The sequence below is a fragment of the Seriola lalandi genome, unplaced genomic scaffold, assembly GCF_002814215.2.
Source record: "Seriola lalandi dorsalis isolate HSWRI2012SDOR001 ecotype SW California unplaced genomic scaffold, Sedor1 jcf7180002052092, whole genome shotgun sequence".
Classification (NCBI taxonomy): domain Eukaryota; kingdom Metazoa; phylum Chordata; class Actinopteri; order Carangiformes; family Carangidae; genus Seriola; species Seriola lalandi.
In genome coordinates, this window is record NW_019522645.1 from 141462 (window position 1) to 159491 (window position 18030).

General features: G+C 39.3%; 2 protein-coding genes across 3 annotated transcripts in view; both read right to left on the reverse strand.

The window, feature by feature from the left end:
- The window catches only part of LOC111649941 (3',5'-cyclic-AMP phosphodiesterase 4C), a 97318-nt gene extending 87231 nt beyond the window's left edge, over nt 1–10087 (reverse strand). For both annotated transcript variants that reach the window (XM_087172140.1, XM_023399641.2), the window contains exons 1-2: nt 9913–10087; nt 2601–2651 (exon numbers count right to left, since the gene is read on the reverse strand). In XM_087172140.1, the coding sequence (XP_087028266.1) occupies nt 2601–2615 (15 nt within the window). In that variant the 5' untranslated portion in view covers nt 2616–2651; nt 9913–10087. The remainder of the gene's footprint in view (nt 1–2600; nt 2652–9912) is intronic.
- A 1887-nt stretch (nt 10088–11974) lies between these two features.
- Nucleotides 11975–17913, reverse strand: cist1 (colon, intestine and stomach enriched 1). Its single transcript, XM_023399633.2, has 4 exons — nt 17766–17913; nt 16376–16726; nt 15392–15555; nt 11975–13350 (listed from the first exon to the last, which is right to left on the reverse strand). Exons 1-4 carry the CDS (start codon nt 17824–17826, stop codon nt 13306–13308), a joined length of 621 nt encoding a protein of 206 aa, XP_023255401.1. The 5' UTR covers nt 17827–17913; the 3' UTR covers nt 11975–13305.
- Between the last annotated feature and the right edge of the window lie 117 nt (nt 17914–18030).

Consider the following 18030-nt stretch of genomic DNA (forward strand, 5'->3'; position numbering starts at 1 on the left):
AGTGTGTGTGTTGAGTGCTAACATTGGCAGCTCAGGCATCTTGCTGCTCTGACCATAGTCCAACATACATCCAAAGTTTAACACAGCAGTTATCCCACAATCCACTGGGCTCCCATCTGCTCCACCCAGCATGTATACACTCATACACTGTGATCTCATACATAAAGACACCTGACACATACTGTGTACTATTGCTTCACTGCGCACACACACGCATGTACACACCACATTTATATCCCCTCACACACACAGACACACACTGAGACAGATTGATGATGTAATCAGAGATGATAAGAGCATTTAATCAGGACATGTTGATCCTTCATTAACTCTGAAATCAAAGGCGTTTCTGTTTTCCTCATTGGGAAAATGAATATGAACTCATCATAAAGGTAGAAAAGCAGAGCAGGATAAAACTTACGCCTGTGTGTGTGATGTGTGACATGTGATGTGAGTGTATGACAGCAGACAGCCAGAAGAAGCCCGTTCCTCTGACGCAAAGCCGTAACATTCACCCGTATGTATAATGACGCCCGAGAGTGCAAAGAGCATGATTAGCATGGCTCCATAAATAGAGCCAGTCTCCAATCAACCCTGTCCCTCTCACCCCACCCTGCCTCTCTGTGTAGGCCTGTGTGCCACAATTAACTCTGCAGGCAGACAGAAGCTGAATGTTTTCACCAACGCTGGAATTTTCCAAAGAGCACTGAAAAAGTTAACTTATAGAGCAGCTGTGTGGTTCAGAATAAAGCAACTTTACCTTCTGTCATCAGATTTAAACTGATTTGTTTTTCTTTTTTATTGACAGTACAGTCCTGTGCAAAGGTTTTCGGTGAGTTAGAGCCGATCCCACACCTGACTGATGGTGTCGTGAGATGGATGAGAATATAAACGCCCACAGTGCCTAAAATCCTTGCACAGTACTGTAGTTCCAACTTTTTTTGTACAACTCTATATTCATAATTTAGACCTCAATTAAATATTTTTTGGGGTGAATATACTTGGCTTTTTTCATTTTATGCACTTAAAAGTTCTAGATTCAAAAGGATGTGGTTTGTTTTCTAATGAGAGGTAACAAGGCATAAAAAAGTGTTAAAATGCAGCTTTGTGTCTTGGATTTCTGTTTATAAGAAACACTGTTAGCGGGTTCTTTTCCACTGTTCAAAGATAAAGTTCATAGTGGTTTTTCTTTTTGTGGGGACATTGAAAATAACTTTTTTTTTTTATATAATGCCTTTAGTGCACTGATTTATGCCTCATTGTGGTTGCTCAAAGATTGTGCTGTTTACACATTCTTGTGTGTATAAAGCAGTTTATAAAATGCTCCTGTGGACGGGGATTTCTTTTTGTTTTTAAATTAAATACAGTTAAACCGGAAATAACAGATTGTTTTGGTAGAAACATATCATCACCTTTTAAGTTGGCAAGGTGAACTTTGTTAAACAGTTGTTTATTTACATATCCAGTAGTTACCTAACAACATTATCATTCGTTTGGAGTTGAGTTTCTGGCCATCAGTTGAATGTAAGTCCAATACTCACTTTCTTTTAGCTCTGTTAAGTCAAGTCTCCACCAACTGCTGAGGGAAATTTCTGGCTCTTTAGCTGCTAAATGCTCCTCTGTGTTCACCAGCTAGTCTCTAACAGTGTCATCCAGGTGTTGGTGCTGAGCAGGTGCCTTCTGAATTGGCCTAAACACAGCTGCCTGCAGAGGCTGAAATCACCGTTGTGAGAGCATTGAACTAAAACCGTACAGTTGCGAACACTGAGCTAAAACTCGTTATAAAGCTCCTCGTTCACATTGCCACATTCTTTTCATCATTTGAGGTATCGCATCAGGATGAGCATCAACTTTGTGAACTAACTTCTACAGTTGCTGCTCCGAATATAATTTTTTTAAAATGTATATATTTAAAGAGCATTCAGCACCAGAAGTCATGGTTTGAAACATAACTGCGCAAGATCAAATATTTAGTTCTATTAGTTTTTAATTTGTAGAGTTATGGATTTTATAGTTAACGTATTAACAAAATCTAAACCAGCATCTGTTCTGAGAATGACTGTTTGTGGGCAGTCCTGTTGGTAACCTCCCAGGAAGCTGAATGTAACTTCTGTAACTTTTGGACCTAATCACCCAAAGTGAAACTGCATCCTAGTTGCCACATCTACCTGACGAATTTACCAACAGAGTGTATGGAAGCAAGATCACCCTCCTGTGTAAAGGAATAATTAAAACGCACCGTAAAGCACTTCTAGCTTTTCAAAAAACTACAACTGATGTGATTCTGTTCATGTTCGTGTGTGTTTGTGAGTGCCCCTTTTGTCTTTATTAACTGTAAACAAAGCCCTGAAGTGGAGATAAAATTTTTATGGTTGTGAGGTAATCCAACTCCAAACCCAGTCATCATCTGACAGAGAGACACGACATGACGCACAGCTGCAGAGTCATTCTGAGTTTTGGGTCTTACGTACGACTTATCACCAAAGTAAACTATATAGATTTGATAAGGCGGGTGTGTGTGTGTGTGTGTGTGTGTGTGTGTGTGTGTGTGTGTGTGTGTGTGTGTGTGTGTAAGAGGGGAATCCATGAATCTTATTTACCTCAAGCCGAGACATTGATGTTGGTTAGTTGTTGCAGCAGAAAGACAGCAACTGAAACAAAGATGAGACAACAAAAACAGGTGGTTTTAATGACACGCAGGAAACAAAAGATACTGAAATTGTCTCAAAGGACAAGATGAAGAGAATCTTTCTATTTTCAGTCACTGACAAATTCCTCACCCATCACTTCGCTATCTACAGAGATTTCTGGCATCCAAACCAATTTTCTCTTCACACCTTGACCAACTGATGATTTGCACTTGTATATCACATTAAATATAGGCAAAAATTCAGAATAAGCAGAATGAGAAGTAACTTCTTATTCTGCTTATTCTGTATTTTTGCTAGATAGAGGCCTCAAAAACACATAAGGAAGAAAAAGTTTAAAAGGCCTATATAAACTTAAACTAAACATTAATGACTAGGGCTTGTCTATTAAGAATTCATATGACTCATCAACACCGCCTGGCATGATCATGTGCTGAATGATGGAGGATGGATCTATGAGCGCGTCAGAGGCACCACAGAGGCTAAAAAGCCTTTCTGTCTAGACAGAAAATAACATGGTATAAAGCGCTTTTATTACTTTGATGCACTGATTTATTGATTTTCAAGTCAAAGTGCACACAAAGTGTTCAGCCCACATTGGCTAATAAGATGCCAGTGGAACAAACAATTTAGTATAATACACAGAAATTACCACACACACTTCACAGCATGGACAAAATGTGTTGTCCTGTCTTTCAAGCCAAATGAAATTAGGAGACATGGACATTATTTCTCACTTCATACGAGGGATGTTAACTCATGAAATGGTAAATGGACTGCACAGTGCTTTAAACCTGAGATCAGTGCTCAGTGCTTTCCAACACGTCACTCTGAAGCTGTAGCTGCCATTAAAAGACACTGATGTCGTCTGTATCTTTGGCTGGCATACAACAGCAGGGCAAGTCTTATAATTGCAAATGTCTGTGACTGACTGACTGACTGACTGACTGACCATAGGTTCACCACTGGTAAGCCCAATACCACATTGTGCTTTCAGAATGAATAGGTGCTAACAGATTCTGTTAGAGGGGTGTTTACAGCCTGCAGTGTTGACAACTTAGCACACTTTTATTCAAAAAAAGCACCTAGCGACGATGGTGATTTTGTCAGATGAAGTCGTGGTTATAAAGCTGACTAACATGTAGTCTTAATGGGCCATTTTTCAGGACTTGGACTTGGACTAATAATCTCAGTTAATCTTAAATTCTGGCTGCATTCCTTCTTATATTCACGCACACACACACATACACATCATCCAGAGTGTGTTCACTCAAGGACACTCCAACATGCAGGAAGAGCCAGAGACTACCAAAACCCAAAGGTTTCAAACTCCAAAATTTCAAAAATTCAAATCCGTTTAGTTTGTAAAACAGGTTTTCTGTTAAAAAATATATGAATAAATCACTGTAACTTTCAGCGTAAGTTAATCAGACTTTAAGAGAGTGAAAACTTCCAGAAACACAGACGACGTTACACGACAGTTTTCTTGGCGTAAACTGAACTTCATGTGTAAAGTCAGTGAAATGCTCCTTTAATAGACAACTCCCTTCCTCCTCCTCCAGTATTCTTTGTGCTGATATATGAACGCTTCACTGGATATTTCTGCACTGGCTCCACTTTCATTAGATTATTGTACTCTGGACTCCAAATCTGACTTTGTTTCTGTCAGTTCCAACCTACTGTAGCTCCAGGGGACGAGACGTGACGAGCCGAACCAGAGATTTGTGTCTGAGGTTTCAGTTTCATCAGTATGATCTGTTGTAATTCAGCTGGAGTCTATCAAGGTCATGGATTATTAAACTTCCCTCTAGGCCATAATTGTCCATTCAATCTACCAATTCATTTTTATTTTTTTATTTTGCATATATAATAAAACTTTCACAACAAACTTTTTCCAAATCTGTCAGCTACTGTGTATCAAGTTATCAGACGTGTAAAATAATAATATATTTAAATTTACACTTGTGCTTTCTGTGCTGCCTTCCAGTGTCTTATCATGTTAAGATTACAGATGATGATTTTAATGTGGATATAAACCAATACTTATGCTTTTGCATAGTTTAGCCATTTAACACAGGATGGACTCTGCTTTCCGTCTTTGTTCCTCGACATCTGCTGCATCCTCCTCTGCATCTGAAGGTCTGCAAAAAATACACCTCACTGTTCTGACAATGACACATGAGCTTGAGATCATACATGCCGCTCATTTCTCTCCTGCAGCTTCTTCAACTAAACATGCATGTCTCCATGGAAAAGCAGCCTGTGCACTTCACCAAACCCAACAGTGAACAGCACCTGCTGTTCACATGCTGGAGGCCGATCCTAGACTGTACATTCAAGGTTTTTCATATTTGACATGTGGAATTAGCCATTAAATGTTAAAAGAACGTGGTGTTTGCATAATCTTACAAAGGAAAGTGACTGGAATGTACAGGATTAATCATAAATCTTAACACAAAACTCTACAACAGTATCACAGTTTGGTGTTTATTCGAGCGAGAGCATGATACTCGCTTGAATCCAAACATATCTGAGATTTAATCTGTATTTAATAAGGGAAAACACACAATCTCTTTCTGGGCTTTCGTGGCCTCCACCGAGGTAATTATCTTTTTCTAGCACAATATCTCAGATTCTTGTTCACAGATTCAGCTAAATGTAGAAATTCATGCCGTGACTAAAGGAACAAAGAAACAAAGGAGCAGAGTCCAGGTGCCGATCCAGGTGTTTTTCAAGTATTTCTCAACATTACCACAGAAGGCATTTTTTTAAATATTTCATATTTCTCTTCAGCTGCTGCAGTTAAATGAACGAAAACATCCCATGCACATACCTCATTATCATCTGTCCCTATGTGGATTTTATTTTTAATGGAAGAAGTTTTGACATGTCACAGGATAAAATAAAAAAAGGGAAATTTTTTGGACGGTTTTATGGATTCAGGATTCATCCATTAGAGTTTAATGCAGATCCTGGAAATACTCCGACTTTTGTCATGTAACAATACCTATGAGAAAAATGAATGGGACTCTTACTTCCAGAACCAGGGGCACCCACAATAGTTCCTTCTACTAATGTCGAAATGTCAGCCATGAAAAAGACCTATTATTGATATATCAAAATTAGAGGATTATCCAGCCTTGACAGAAGCATGCACACTCTGAAACACTTCCCTGAAACTCACTGTATTCATTATTTCTTTTGCCTCCAAGAAAGAAAAAAAAAAGTTGATCTTTCATGCTTTCCAGCGTGCCTGCCTGGAAACCCTCCGCCTCCTGATGTGCTCCACTACAGCCTGCCAGACCTTTTTTTTGATCACAGCTCTTGGCAGCTTCAAGATGCTCTCTGACAGTGTCAGCCTCTGTGCAGCAACAAGACTCTGACATTTTTGTCTGTTTCTTTTTAAAGCATCGTCTCATTTCTCAAAATGATGACAGCCTGCCTTTTCTCTGTTTCTGTTTCTCTGCTGTCAAATTTAGATGACGACTTTCAGGTCGACTCTCTCATGCATAACCAGACCTCATTAATCATAGAGGAAACACTCACTTGTCTCATGTAACTAATACTTTCAATATTTTCCATGTAGTTGTACCAGGACCCTGACTCCCCGACACACCAAAATGGAATGAGCCCATTAATAATGTTATCAGTTTGATGCCTGCTGTGTGGTTGGTGTATTTAGGTGCCTAATTGGCGAGCTCTCAGATCCTAATGAGTGTGTAATTAGTGCTTCATTAAAGGCATGGGCATTAGGAAGGTCAACCACCGAAGCTTTCATGATAAAACATGCAAACAGTGCTCCTATCAACTGTAACACAAATATAAGCTATGTAGTCTGTGTGGGGGTTTTTTTTTTTTTTTTTACAATCATTTTTTAGAGCAGTGACAGTGAATTTAAACACTGAAATGCTTCTAATTTAACATTTTTCAAAGCCTCATGCTCTGCGTCATGATGCAGCCATCTAATGCTGTGCAAGTGCATGCAGTGTGAGTTGAGCCCTGACACAGAAGAGTCTGTAATGATTAACTGTCTCAGCAGCGGTGTCCTTAAATCCAACAATCAAACCACCATAAAGTGAACACCCAAGGCGTCTTGTGATGCTGTCCTCGTGGTGACGCACAGAAGACAGAAGATAGGCTTGTGAAAACCAGAGCTGATAAGGCCTGCAAAGAGTCTGAGCAACGTTCAAGAGCTTCACTGTGAAACGGGAGGGAAAGCGTGATTCACACCCCACCCTCATCCCACACACACACACACACACACACACACACACAGCTCTATGAATTATTACTGTGATTATACACTATGTCTTATCTCTATGCATATACTTTTTAATAGAATATTAAATGAAGAGTTTTTTTGGAAAATATGCCTATTCACTCTCTTATTGTCAAAGTGAGGTTGCCAGTCAACAAGACTTCAAAAAGTGACTGCTCCAGCTAAGGAACAGTCAGCTACATAACTCCCCATAAAACCACAGTTTGTTGTTTTTACCCTATGTTTGTGTTGTGTGCTGTTTGTCCCTGCTTTCAGTCTTTGTGCTATGCTAAGCTAAGATAAACTAACCAGCTGCTGGCTGTAGTTTCACACACATCAAAGAGACATGAGTGGTATCAATCTTCTCATCTGACTCTGCAAGAAAGCTTACTTTTCAAATGTCAAATGTCTATTGCTTTAATAATTTCAGCAGTTAATTCGAAACGATTAGCTGCCGTACACATTTTGGCATCATTTCATTTCTTTTACTGCTACAACAGGATTTTGTATTGAAGTCCTTCATACTACAAATGGCATTTTATCTGAGTTCACTTTCACATCCACCATCACTTTATTCGTGCTCTTCTCAGATCAAGGCTATATGTTTCTTTTATTCTTGACTTCATTTATAAACTTTAATTTTAGCTTTTATCTGTTTCTGTTGATTTGATTTGATTTGAATTAAAAAGTTGTGTTCTGTACTAAAAAAAAAATTCAAATTCAACTAGTTAGAGAATATTGAGAGGCATTTAACCTCCACTGTGGTCAAATATATTTGTATTATAGAGGAAGGAGCTCAGCTAAAACCACTTGTGGGTTTCCAGCTAACACTGAGTAAGTGTTTCTCACCGAGATGTCAAACTCAAACCGAGGATAGTTCCTTGTGCAAGTATAGTTAGACAATACTCACCGAAGGACTACAGTGAGTCATAGTCCATCTATACAGGTGTGTTTCTGCTCTACTTCTATGTTTTCTGTTCAGTTTTGCTTTCTGCTGTAGTCTTATTTCCTCAGAGTCATCTCATATCAGTCTGCTTTAAGTTCTGGTTTTGAGTTTCACAACAGCAATTCTGCATTTTCAAGTCAAAATGTCACACTTCCAGTCTGTCCTGTTGTTCCCCTCCTCCATACATACACACAGACACATGCAATTTGAGTACTGCAAGTACCCCCCCCCCTTACAGAAAAAATTATACTGATGTGACAAACTTAAACTGACAAACCAGGTCTGTATTTCAGTTGCATGTCAATAAAAGCTCTTTTTTCTTTCTCAAAACCTCCTCCTATTCTCACCAGTGATTTCTGAGGAAGTGACGAGACAAACGCCATTTTCAGTTAAATTACCAGTGAGTCATGTAGACAGACAAAAGCCGATTTAGGCTTTGGCTCTGCAAATGTTTGCAGATCAAACAGCCTCAGATGGTGATGGACGATAAGAACAAGAGGAGACAGCTTAGTGCTGGAGCAGGATGCCATCTATTGGACACGGACAGGACAGTCATGCCGGGTTTTCCGTGCCTCTTGTTAAATTGATGATACTGAAGGATTCCCAAAGTTTCCCACGACAGAGAAACTGGTCGGACACAACGGGTTCAACCCTGTGGAGACAGCTAGAAGCTCCGAGCATAATTATGTAACTCTACTTTAAGTGTGGAGGAAAGCAGTTTTACGCATTTTACTGGAGAAACCTTATAACTCCCATTAATGGTTGGATGGATAGAGGCTGGAAATAATCACTAACAGAAACACTTCACAACTCAGAAATGACAAGAATACAGCAACTGTCCCTGAGTTCTTAAACAGCCGACTTATCACTAAACACCAAACTGTTTTCTGGATATGTGGATTTTTCTCTGAATATTTGCACTTTTCTTACTGTTCTGCCCATAAAATGTAACAACAGTGAGCAGAAAAAAGACATAGTTCAGTAAATAAAAAAGGACCCTAACTGAATAGAGTTCATATATAATGCAATGAATTCCATGAAACAAACTAAAACAGTCCCAGACAGGACTGAACTGGTGAAATCAAGTAGAGACAAGTCGCTGCACACTGAATTGAGTGAGAAAAATGACTTTTTTTTTTTCTCACACTTTGACGTCTGATTCTGAAAATGTATGGGGGGGGGGGGCAGAGAGTCAATGAAATGGAGATAAAGCAAACAAAAGAAATGATGATAGATAGATTAAATGAGATAATGTTTTAGCTAAATCTTTCCCTCTTCCCTTTAAGACAAAAAAAGAAAGAAAGGGATTAGACTTTGTCAAACTGTTGAGAGACTGTCTCTGACCGTCTGTGTGGGGGTTATAGAGACAGAATGAAGGAAGCAGATACGGAGGAAGGAAGCAGATAAAGACAGGAGGAGGGAACGCATAAATATTTTGGGGAAATACATTCCATGTTGGTTTGCTCATGAAGCTGAATTAGTCCAGCAGTTCCACAGAAACGACTGCAGCTTACATTACGTTGAATGCAATACAATGCAACTGTGACCGGAGACTACTCGAATTGATCATACTGATCATACTGAATACGTGCTGCACTGATGTTATGATAAACACCACAGAGGATATTATACAAATATTACTGCAGGGTGAGGCCATGTGAGAGTATAACAGTTTGTCAGAAAAGAACTTCCATTATAATAAATCTTGTTTTTACAGGGATATTAAAGAAAACATACTGTAAAGCAACACAAACACACTATTAAATTCAATATGAGTGTTTAAAAGTGATTGGGCATTACATTCATTAAGATATCATCGGTCTAAAATCAATGTTGAGTGTCTCAGATAGGCTGTGTGCCCCCCCAAAAACTAAAGGGATAACACAACACTCCCATAGAGAAATCAATGGTTTTAAAAGAATCTTGTTTTTTGTCAGCCCCTCCGCTTTCTCGCTTACTATCTAATGGGATACGTGTGCATGTTAAAGACATCAGCCGCATCTTTGAGCGCATCTGCCGTCACAGTTTTGAAATCTGGTGGTACATGTTTAAAGACTCACCTCAGGGAACCGGTCGTCTTCTCTCGCGGGCTTTCCTCTCGGGAAAACACTGCCTCACCAGCCCGAGGTTTGTGTCAGGTAATGCTGCCGCGGTTATCGCTGCTTTCCATTTTTATTGCTGCAAGTTAGTTCGTTAGTTAGTTAGACTTCAAACTCTGCGACATGCAGCGCTGCGTGCCCGAGCGTCACTGTGACGTGGACTGTCGGGTCACATGACAGGAAATGTGGCCGTGGGACGTAAACAACTTTACTACACTAACCACGAGGTTTGCTGAAGTAGCTCTTTACCCCTCCACTGCTCAGCATTGGCCTGCTGGTGTAGCCAGTAAATGACATGACACCTCGCACATATATAATCTCCTTCTTTGTTTTCTTATCTATCATTTATTTAGGTCACACAGGCGTATTGCATGTTTTTCATCATTAGTCAGATTTCTTGACCTTTTGTCCCTGATTTATTGCCTCCTCCACAGTGACTCCTTAATATCTATCTGCAGTTCTGACTGTAAGAGTTCGGACAGCTATTTTATTCTTCAGGCTGTTCAGCATATTAAAATGCCAAGTCTCTGCTTTATTTTGAGTCAGTTTAAATGACTTTACAAAGAACTTAGTGGGTCACTTTTAACACATTGTGTCCAAACTGCAAGGGCTCAGAAGTAGTACGGCTGCTAGGCTAAATGTTTATTGGGCATTGAGTTGACAGGGAGTTTACGCCGAGGTGCAGTTGTCTGTCCAGTATGACGAGTGCAGAGGTAAGCATGCATGTGAAGAAGATAATGAGGCTCAATCGAAAGCAAAAATCTGTCAGAGATACCTGTTCACCCAAAACCAGCAATTATGTATGTTCTAAATAAGCAGGTGTACACTAAAATTAGAAAACAGCAAACGAGCTGGATGACAGAGGAGCACAAGGCTTGTTGATGACCAGAAAATCATTTGCATGGTGAAGAAAAACCACTGGGACTGCACAGCACGTCAAGAATGCTCTGCAGGATGTAGGCATACGTGTCTCCTCCTGACCTCAGAGGATTCACCACATGCCAACCTCTGGTTAGATTCAAAATCAGAAAAGCCAGGTCGCACTATGCAAAAACATTCAAAAAGAACCTGGTAGAGTTCTGCAACAAAATCTGAAACAAAAATCTGCCTCTAAAATGATGGAAAGACGATAGTGAGGAAGAAAAAAAAAACTAACGGCCCATGACCCAAAGCCACAACCTCATTTGTCAAACATGATGCTGGTTATAGCTCTGGCATATACACATGGACTGACACACTGGCATTTATTGATTATTGCACTGCTGATGGAAGCAACAGCATGAAAGCAGCTAAAACTTGCTGCAGTGAAGGCCCAGGGGAGCATCACCAGGGTGGATACAGAGTGTCTGCTGATGTCTGTATCTATCTATCATTTCTTTGTTAACGTCTCAATTTATTCATTATACATGGGATTAAAGCACTATTCTTTCAATTAATTTACCACATTAAAACCATTTTTTAATTCAGCATAAGTAGTGATTTTATGCACATTACAAGTGAAAGTGGGTCAACAAAAAAGATCGCAGAAGAGAAAATAATAATTTTGAAAAAAAACATCTAGTGCCAGTCTTCATATATTAGGTGAAAATAATGTTTGCAATCGTCTAAGATGCAAAAAAAGTTAAAAAGACTTAAGGATTCTTTTGTGCTCACAGATGTAATTAAGATATATGTTAGTCAGATTTATAGATATTAGGTAAACAACTTGGGCAAGAACCTCAGATTTCGACTTGTCCCTCTTATGCTTTTACTGGCAAAGTGTCTTAGTTGTGAGTTAAAGATACCAAGACCACAAAGTGATTCAGACACATATACAGTTTGTCCACAGAGACACAGTCGCCTTAGTGGCTCTGCCTTTTTTCGGTATTCCCCACTATCAAACTCTGCAGCCGACATGCTTTATCTCTGGAGTCTGAGTCATCTATCTGGGGAAACTTGACATGTTAGAGTGTGGCTGACAGTCAATATAAGTCAGGGATCGCAACAACCAGAATACCAAAATACAATAAATTTAAAAAATGTGTTTTGGTAATATTCATTTTATTTTATTGAAAACATCACAATTATGTACTTTACATCTGTCTGACAGCAAGTCTATAATGCCCGCAGAAGAGGCTGGGGTGAAAAGCATGGATTTACGGCAATCCCTGAGCATAAACACTTCGTAAAACTAACTGATTAAAAAAAGTATGAAAGATGAAACTAGTTATAGTATTTTATCCTTGACTGGAAGAAGTCTGTGTGTCATCAATAAGGAGAGGTGTATGTATTGGAGGTTAGAATGAATGAGTGTTTATGGCTAAAGAACAAGTAAAAAATGTTTTGTCTGGATAATCTTTCTAAGGTTCCTTAATTTTTTCCATCTGGGAAAGCACGTGAAAAAAGGTTTTGGCAGGTAAAAAAAAGGTTGTTGTTGGTTGTAATACTCATTTCAGCCACAAGAGGCTGAAGTGAACCACTACCCTCATATATAGAGGGTAGTGGTTTACAGTGTGTGTGTATATATATATATATATATATATATATATATATAGGAAGTGAAGGAAGTCAGGTGAGGTAGCATAATGAGCAATGAAGTCCACATATCAAGCAGCTTGTGGTGGATGAGTGGGTCAACTAGGAGACTGGGGTTGGAAGCCATCCTGTTTTTCTTGATAAAAAGACAAAAATCACTTTTTAAAGTATCACAGATGAAAAAACAATTAAGGAACTTTAGAAAGATTATCCTTGCAAAACTTTTTTTATATGCCATATTTGGCAGTAAATTATATGATACAAATTATTTGAATTGCCCAAAAAGGCGTTTGCACACGCAGATAGCATTACTTTTTCATACACTTTCAACGGTGGAAATACACCTTCCATTTTCCTTGACAACAAAAATCTGCAAGTGTGCATATCATAAAATATTTATGGAAACTAAAAAAAATTTACTGTATAGTGTACTTATAACATCACTTGTTACATGTAAGAGTGCAATTATTCATTTTAAGTGCTTACGAGGACATATAGGACCAATCTGGGGAACATTATATCTACATTTGTACCTTTTAGGCTGAAGAAACTACAGAGAAATAAACTTCAGAGCCAAAATCAGCAGAATTACAAGCAGCCAGATTAATAGATCAAAGGTCAAAGCTGAGGCAGAAATATTCATTGTCACTGACAAAAGTGCTTTGTTAAGAAATAAGAGCCTGAGAGGAAACAATAAAAGCTGTCTTTTTCTTGTGCACCTAAAGTTGGAGTCACTGCTTGTGTGGAAGACGTTTGGGTTTTTTTGTGTTCAGAAACATCAGGCTCGTACAAGCAGACCTGACTCCTCCTGGACTTTGGCGTCTGATGAAGACTCCTCTGTCATTTTGTGTACTGGGCGAAAGGAGAGTGTTCATTGACTTTGCCCTGGAGAGACGGAAGGAAACAACAAAGGGGTTAAGTGAAAGAAACAATCCCTAATAACCTGCAACATACTGTAAATGTTACAATGACTGAATTGGACATGTGGTGTTACAAACCTGCCTTACCAACTGAGCTAAACTTAACAGTGATTCAGCTAGACATGAGGAGTCTGTGTAACTGTTTCGGTTCCTCTGGACCTTCGTATATAATAAGTTGTGAAGCTGAGCAAGAGCAGTGTGCAGGATTTTGTTTCTCAAGACTGAAGTGACACTTTCTAACACGCCTTCATCTGAGATAGTTGGATGTGTGAATATTTCCCTTGAAAAATTCTGGTTAATGTTAAAATGTGTTTGATTTTGTTGTGAATCACAGGCAGGGAAAATAGATTTTTTTCTTGTTATTTTTTCAAGGACACAAATCATTTTTATATCATGTTTGTTTTTCTTTTAAAAAGAAACCTTTTTTTTTTTTTGTCCTTTCCGTATTTTCTTAGATAGAAAATAGTAACCTTTTTAATGACAATATCAAAATAAGTAAATTTTGCTGAAATAATACAAAAGCCGTTATTAAACAACATTCAATTAAGTAATTTCTCATTAAAATAGTATACAACCCACCACCCACCACCAAAACGACTTGCTCCAATACCCAGTCCATCACTTTTTTTTTTTAATGTAGCAGACCTGTCACTTATTAAACCTGCAAGTCATCTTTTCATCATCACCTGCTCGGTTTGCAAAATCAACTGTTTTTGTGTTTGGACCAATATGCTGTTGACCATGTGCTGCATGAGCTGTGGTTTATGTTCATATTCTGTACACTCTGTTCTGCTCCAACACAATGTCCTGAAAGCGTTTTACAGCATCTGCAGTCGTGTGGCAATAAAGATTTATAGACAGCTGGTGACAGTTATTCTATGGAGTGTTTTTCTTGCACCTCTGGTGAGAAATTGTCTCTGTTTTTTACACGGTGGAGCCCCGATTCTTGGTTAAACTTTCACTTCAATCATCTGGGGTGTCTGAATACTTGCTGACACACTGATGGAGTGCAAATGACAAGCTTTCATTTCCTAAGAAAGTGCTTAGCTGTCACACGCTCACCATACACTGTCCTGTTTGTCAGACTTCTAGTCAGCCTTCCTGTTTGTGTAAAGAAAGAGAGCAGCAAACCACTGTGCTCACTGCTGAGGGGAAAGGAAGAAATGACACATGCTAGTAAAAATGCTTTAAATGCAAGCCTTCACACACTGCCAGGGTTCACAGTTCAGAAAAGTGAGACAATGTACCACTGCCAGTTACAGCTTGTTCATGTTGTTGGTGTTGCCCCCTGCTGGTGGAAATACTAGGCAAGTTTCACACACCAGGAAAAACCTTCCTATATTTTTTTTTCATATCATTGTTTATTGTGTATTCTTCTTGGTTTTTAGTTTCATATGTTTTATTTGTTAGCTTCCTTCTTCACTTGGAGTTGATTTGCAATTTCCTTGTCTAAATGTGGTAGGAACTGGACAAGATGTTCAAGAGGTACACAAGTTTGTGTCATGTCAAATTGTCATGTCTACAAGATTTTGGCAGTCAAAGGCATCCAATATAAAACAAGACTGTCTGCAGCCATGCTTGTGACACTGTGAGGCTGTGCTTGGGCACAGTAATGCTTTCAGCTAAATATTAACCTCAGCATGTTAACATGTTCACAATGCAAACTTGCTGATGCTTACCAGATATAAATCATGCCATGTTCATCATCTTATACTGGTGTGTTAGCATGCTAATATCAACACTAATTAGCAATGAACACACATACAGTCAGGGCTGATGGAAATGTCATTAATATGTCATCAACCAAAATATGTCTGTTCAAAATTTCATGGCAATTCATCCAATAGCTGTTGAGATATTTCAGTCTGGATCAACTGGCTGATCAATACCGCTAGCATGCCTTAAACAAATGCATAATCAAATGTGTCATGAACCCAGATTTGTAAATATTGTATGAAATTTAAGTGTTTAAAATGAGTTTTACCAAAAAAAGTTTTCTAACTCACCATCGGTACATCGTCAAGCCTCTCAAAGTTGGATCTTGATGATCGGACACATTTCACTGACGCCACCACCAGCACGAGGCCAAGGATAATACAAAAGATGCAGATGATGGCCACAAGGCCGGGATTTGTTGCCAAGTCACCTTTTCCTTGGTCATGTGAAAGAGCTGAGGGAGAGACAAAAAAACACATTTCTGTCTCTGCTGAAAAAAGTAAACAAAAGACCTGCAACTCTACATTTGCCAGCACAGGGCATCCAAAGTGTGTAATACATTATAATCAATGTGAAATTTACAAAACATCACTCTATGTACTGTCCTGCCAGAGCAGTGCTCTTTGTTATTACAGCTGTGGTGTGATTGTTCATTTAGAATTCATTTTCATGAGATTAGTTTACTGCAAACTAAACTAGCGAGACTGTCCTGTGAGCCCATAGGTCATCCGTGCAAACTGCTTATTACAACCCATTGTTTAGTTTTATCATTAGATGACCTTTAGCGGCCACAGTAATTATGACGGGACCTCGGGAGGAAGGAAGTTTAACAGAAAAAAGAGCGACAAATTCCTTGTTAAAGGTCCCATATTGTAAAGTGAGATTTCCATGTCTTTTTTTGATTATAAAGCTGGTCCAGGTGCTAAATAAATACTGTGAAAGTATCAAAGTGCTTAATCCACACAGAACTGCACACAGCCCATGTTCAGAAACTGTGCCTCACTGTGTTGTACTTCCTAATGAGACAAGAACAACAGGTTTCTGTTCAGTACTTTAACCAGCCTGACAGATAGTCATAGTTCTATTGAGTCATCTATTAACCCTCAGTAGTAATGACATCATGACCTTTTTTACAAATAAAATTTTGACTATTAAAGAAAAAATTCAGCACCTTCTTCCTACAAATGACTTGAATTTCACTACAGTGTGGACAGATGATGACGACAGATGGTTCAGAAGAACAAATTAACCCTGGGCTCTGACAGCGGTCTGACCTGGACTTGTTGTGTTCACGGTGGTGGTTGCAGTGACGTTTGGTGATCCTGACGCCTGTGGGGGTGTTGATCTCGGGGAAACTGTCTCGTCCAACGTCTTGTTGGTCTTTGTAGTCTCAGGAGGACGGCTGGGGTTGGTTTCCTTTGTCTTGCTGGGTGTTTGTGGGGACGTGGAGGATAGTGGTGGTGATGATGACATTTTTTCTGAAGTGACTGTTGTGCTTATCTGGTGTGGGGTAGTTTGCTGTGATGTGTTGGTGGTTTTCACAGTAGATGAAATGACATCATTTTTCGTTCTCACAGTCAGATTAGTGTGGTGCTCAGCATTTGTGGCTGAAGCTGGTGGTTGAGCTGCAGAGAAACAAAAAGCACAAACTATGTGATGATGCACAGCATTCAGACCTAATGAAGATAAGGCTGGTGGAGTGTGATTGGAGGCTTTTTAAGATAACAAAGCTGATATGCTAAACTAAAAGCAAAGGCGTAGTGAATTATGTGTATATCAATTATGTGTATGCACTGAAGGGGACTGTGGATCCACCTTCAGTTACACAGCTAAGCGTCCAATTTTCGTTAAATATACTCAGTGGAGGCAATTTTTGAAAAACCCAAACACACTAGCAGCTGGTCAATAGCACTCAAGTGAACTTTAAGTTGGCAGAAAATATGCGACAACAACCAAACAAGCGTCTGTTGATGAAGACTGTGTTGTTTGATCGAAGTAGGACCTCGAGGTGAGATTGTTTGGTCAACTATTTAAGCCCTTCTCTTGTCATTAAGTCACAGTTTAGTCAGAGGTTCAGATGAGGCTGTTGACTGTGTTTAATAAAGCAGAATTAACAGCCGGTAAGGTAATGATTTGTGGTCACTGGTGATTCAGAAAAATGGCTGGCAGTCAGCTGTACGTGTGTGTGCTTAAGTACCAGACACTGCAGTAGTGGTTTAACTCAGGAGCACTCTCACTGATCAAATATTTGCACCAGTTTCCACCCAGACATGACCTTTCCATTTACTTTAACTTCCTCTTATGATTTACTGTTAGCAGTTCATATTTCACTGTAATGAAATGTATGGGACAAAGTGCAGAGAAACAAACTTTGCAACACACATGGTTATATTTCTTGAATATAAAGGCTTAGTACAAGGCTGCATGTTTTAACAACTGGGCTCAAACACTGATCGATGTTACTGTTTTAGGTGTAAAAACTGTTTCCTGCATATTGAGGGAAAACCTGCAACCAGACTACCTCAGACAAACCTGCTGAACCTCCCCCTCACTGCAAGACATTTCCTGTTTGCATAACTTTGCATCTTTATAAGACTTCAACATAACGTTCAGGCAAATTCCCAAACGAGCGAACACGGGTAAAAATGTGAAATGTTGACTTACCTCTACAGGCTGTCACCGCAAACAGGGACACCAGTACAATGAGTTGCATCGCTGCAGGCATGTTGAGACAGGGAAAGATCAACGATCATAACGGCAACATTCAAGCACACACAGACACACTACATCCTTGACAGCAGGATGTGTTGAATGCCTGAGGAGGAGTGCTCTAAATGTTGGGTTGGTGCATATCAAATCTTTCATCACTGTTTGAATAAGGCTCTGTGTTTGCTAATAGCTCCATCCCTGCTGCTGTTATTCACACCAG